Source organism: Haplochromis burtoni, unplaced genomic scaffold, assembly GCF_018398535.1.
Source record: "Haplochromis burtoni strain Fernald_Lab_line unplaced genomic scaffold, NCSU_Asbu1 Contig_199, whole genome shotgun sequence".
Taxonomy (NCBI): Eukaryota; Metazoa; Chordata; class Actinopteri; order Cichliformes; family Cichlidae; genus Haplochromis; species Haplochromis burtoni.
The window spans coordinates 35,250-37,625 of NW_024582560.1; the positions used below are offsets into that span (position 1 = coordinate 35,250).

General features: G+C 37.7%; 1 protein-coding gene across 1 annotated transcript in view; it reads right to left on the reverse strand.

Moving 5' to 3' along the window:
- Positions 1–2,376, reverse strand: part of LOC102310578 (complement factor H-related protein 1-like) — a 5,081-nt gene that overhangs the window by 2,318 nt on the left and 387 nt on the right. The window contains exons 3-4 of the mRNA XM_042226186.1: positions 2,366–2,372; positions 651–839 (exon numbers count right to left, since the gene is read on the reverse strand). Of these exons, the coding sequence (XP_042082120.1) occupies positions 651–839; positions 2,366–2,372 (196 nt within the window). The remainder of the gene's footprint in view (positions 1–650; positions 840–2,365; positions 2,373–2,376) is intronic.

The following is a 2,376-nucleotide window of genomic DNA, read 5'->3' on the forward strand; positions in this document are numbered from 1 at the left end:
GTTCAAGTCCAATTCAAGTCCCAGGTCATTGGTGTAAAAGTCCAAGTCAAGTCACAAGTCTTAGAACATTTTTTCAAGTCAAGTCTAAAGTCATAAAATTAATGACTTGAGTCTGACTCGAGTCCAAGTCATGTGACTCGAGTCCACACCTCTGTGTAACTCCTTCTGACCTTTTCTATACTTCTCTATCAGCACTTTCAAAGTAAACAATCTTTCTTGGCATGAAGCCGTGTTGCTGTTCACTGATAGACACTTCTCTTTTTAACCTAGCTTCACTCTTTCCCACAGCTTGATGGTTTGGCTCATCACCTTTATACCTCTATAGTTTCTGCACCCTTGTCACCGAAAATTAACCAACGATTTGCAAGTCTTGTTTGTCAGTCAAAATAAGGAAAGATGTGTAAATGAGTGTTTTCAAAATATTGCTATAAAGTAGATATATATATATATTATAAAGAGAATAAATACATGGTTTAATGCTTCCCCTGCCTGCAGGTTGAGAAGAGTTATTGTTACAAACTTGTCAATAATGGTGCTTAAATGCTCTTCTGTGAAGATCAACTCACACCATTGATCTGTACTACATGGCTATTGTATTATTATAACATTATGTTATAGTGTGTCAAGAATTCTAATTCATGTCCACTTACTGCAGGTCGGGCCTTGTGTCCAGCTTCCTTGTGTACAAACAGATTTTTTGTTGTGTGCTCCCTCTGCAGTGTATCCATCCTCACACTCATACTGCACTTCTGAACCTGCAGCAAACACTTCCTGGTAGTCCTGATGAACGATGACTGCATGGGGGATTTTAGGAGGCACGCTGCACGCATTCATACTTTCTGTAAAATTAGTTTAGGACTTTATTAATCCCAGAGCAGGGCAATTTGTTTGTAGCTTATTCACAAGATCAGACCCACAAAACCTACAGTCCTTAAATACTAATCATAAAAAGTTTTGCGTGTTGAGTCATGGATCAAAAAACTGTGAGGACCTGAAAACAAAAACTACATAAAATGTCCTTATTAACAGCATTGGTCTCGAATTTGTTCTGTGTTGACCAGTATTAATTTGGTTGACCAATAGTTTTCATCATAGTGTGCAGACTGTGGTGTCTAACTGGATACTTACAGACACTTTACAGTTAATCCAAAATACTGCAGCAAGAGTACTTTCAGGGACTAGAAAGAACCATCATACTTCTCCTGTATCATCTTCACTTTATTGGCTCCTTTAAAATGCAGAATTAAATTTGAAACTCCTCTCCTCACATACTAGATTTAGGCTGCTGGAGAATTTCATGTGATGTGAACTTTTATTCTTTTGTCACCACTTTTCGCTCCCTGTCCCTGCTGTAAGTACTACATCTTTTGTTTTTTCTCTCATTGTCCTCGTCTCTTTATGTCGCCCTTTCTTCTCCCCCCACCATTCCAGTAAAATAATGAATTCTTCCTTCCCAAGTCTTGCTCGCTGCTCATCATCTGATTGTTGTTCTGAAGCCATCCATCCATCACTAATTTTCCATCTAAGGCAGGATGGATCCATGATTCAGGCTGGTAGGGTCTACTGATGTTTTCTCAGCCTACTTTGGGTCCCATCATTTAAACACCAAAGCCTACTATTGTTGGGGACCACAGCCGACCATTTTCTACTGACTGCTTCCAGCAGGTTAATGTACTCAATGTTAAATCTGCAAATCTGCAGCAGTTGTGTTAGGTGATACTATATGGCCACAATTTCTGAAGAATGTTTGCCGCACCTTAGTATTTTTTAAACAAGGTGAATTATCTTTAAAATTTCACATAGGTTTCAATCAGATTCTGAAAAATCAGCAATGTTGGAATTTTCTTTTGATTCTGACATGTAATCAATATTATATTCTTTTAAAAGTTAACATAAAATGTAGTCTTTGTGACAGTGATAGAAACAGTCATAATTCTGACAGTTATATCTTTATTATCTCCTGTTCAGTGAGGACACTCTATCACACTGACAGTAAAAACAGGCTCATTGTGTCTGTGTAGGTTCTCAGTCATCCAGGTTATGGCAGTTTAAGGAGCTTGGAAAGAAGACGACCAGATTTCTTTACGTTAGTGAAACACATAAAAAAAAAATCTGACACATTAAAATTTTAAACTGATGTTGGCATTAAATTAAAAGTCACATAAAGTAAAAAGGAGTTCATTCTAGCTTACTGTCTCATGAAATCTGTGCAAAAATATTTTTGTGGAACCTGCTCCCAGTTTAGATTGAGGAGACAGACACCCTCTCTACTTTTAAGATTAGCAGTTTAAGGATCTTGGAAAGAAGGCGACCAGATTTCTTTAAGTGGGTGAGCAAAGAAAGAAGAGCTATTGGCAGGACTTACCTATACACTGT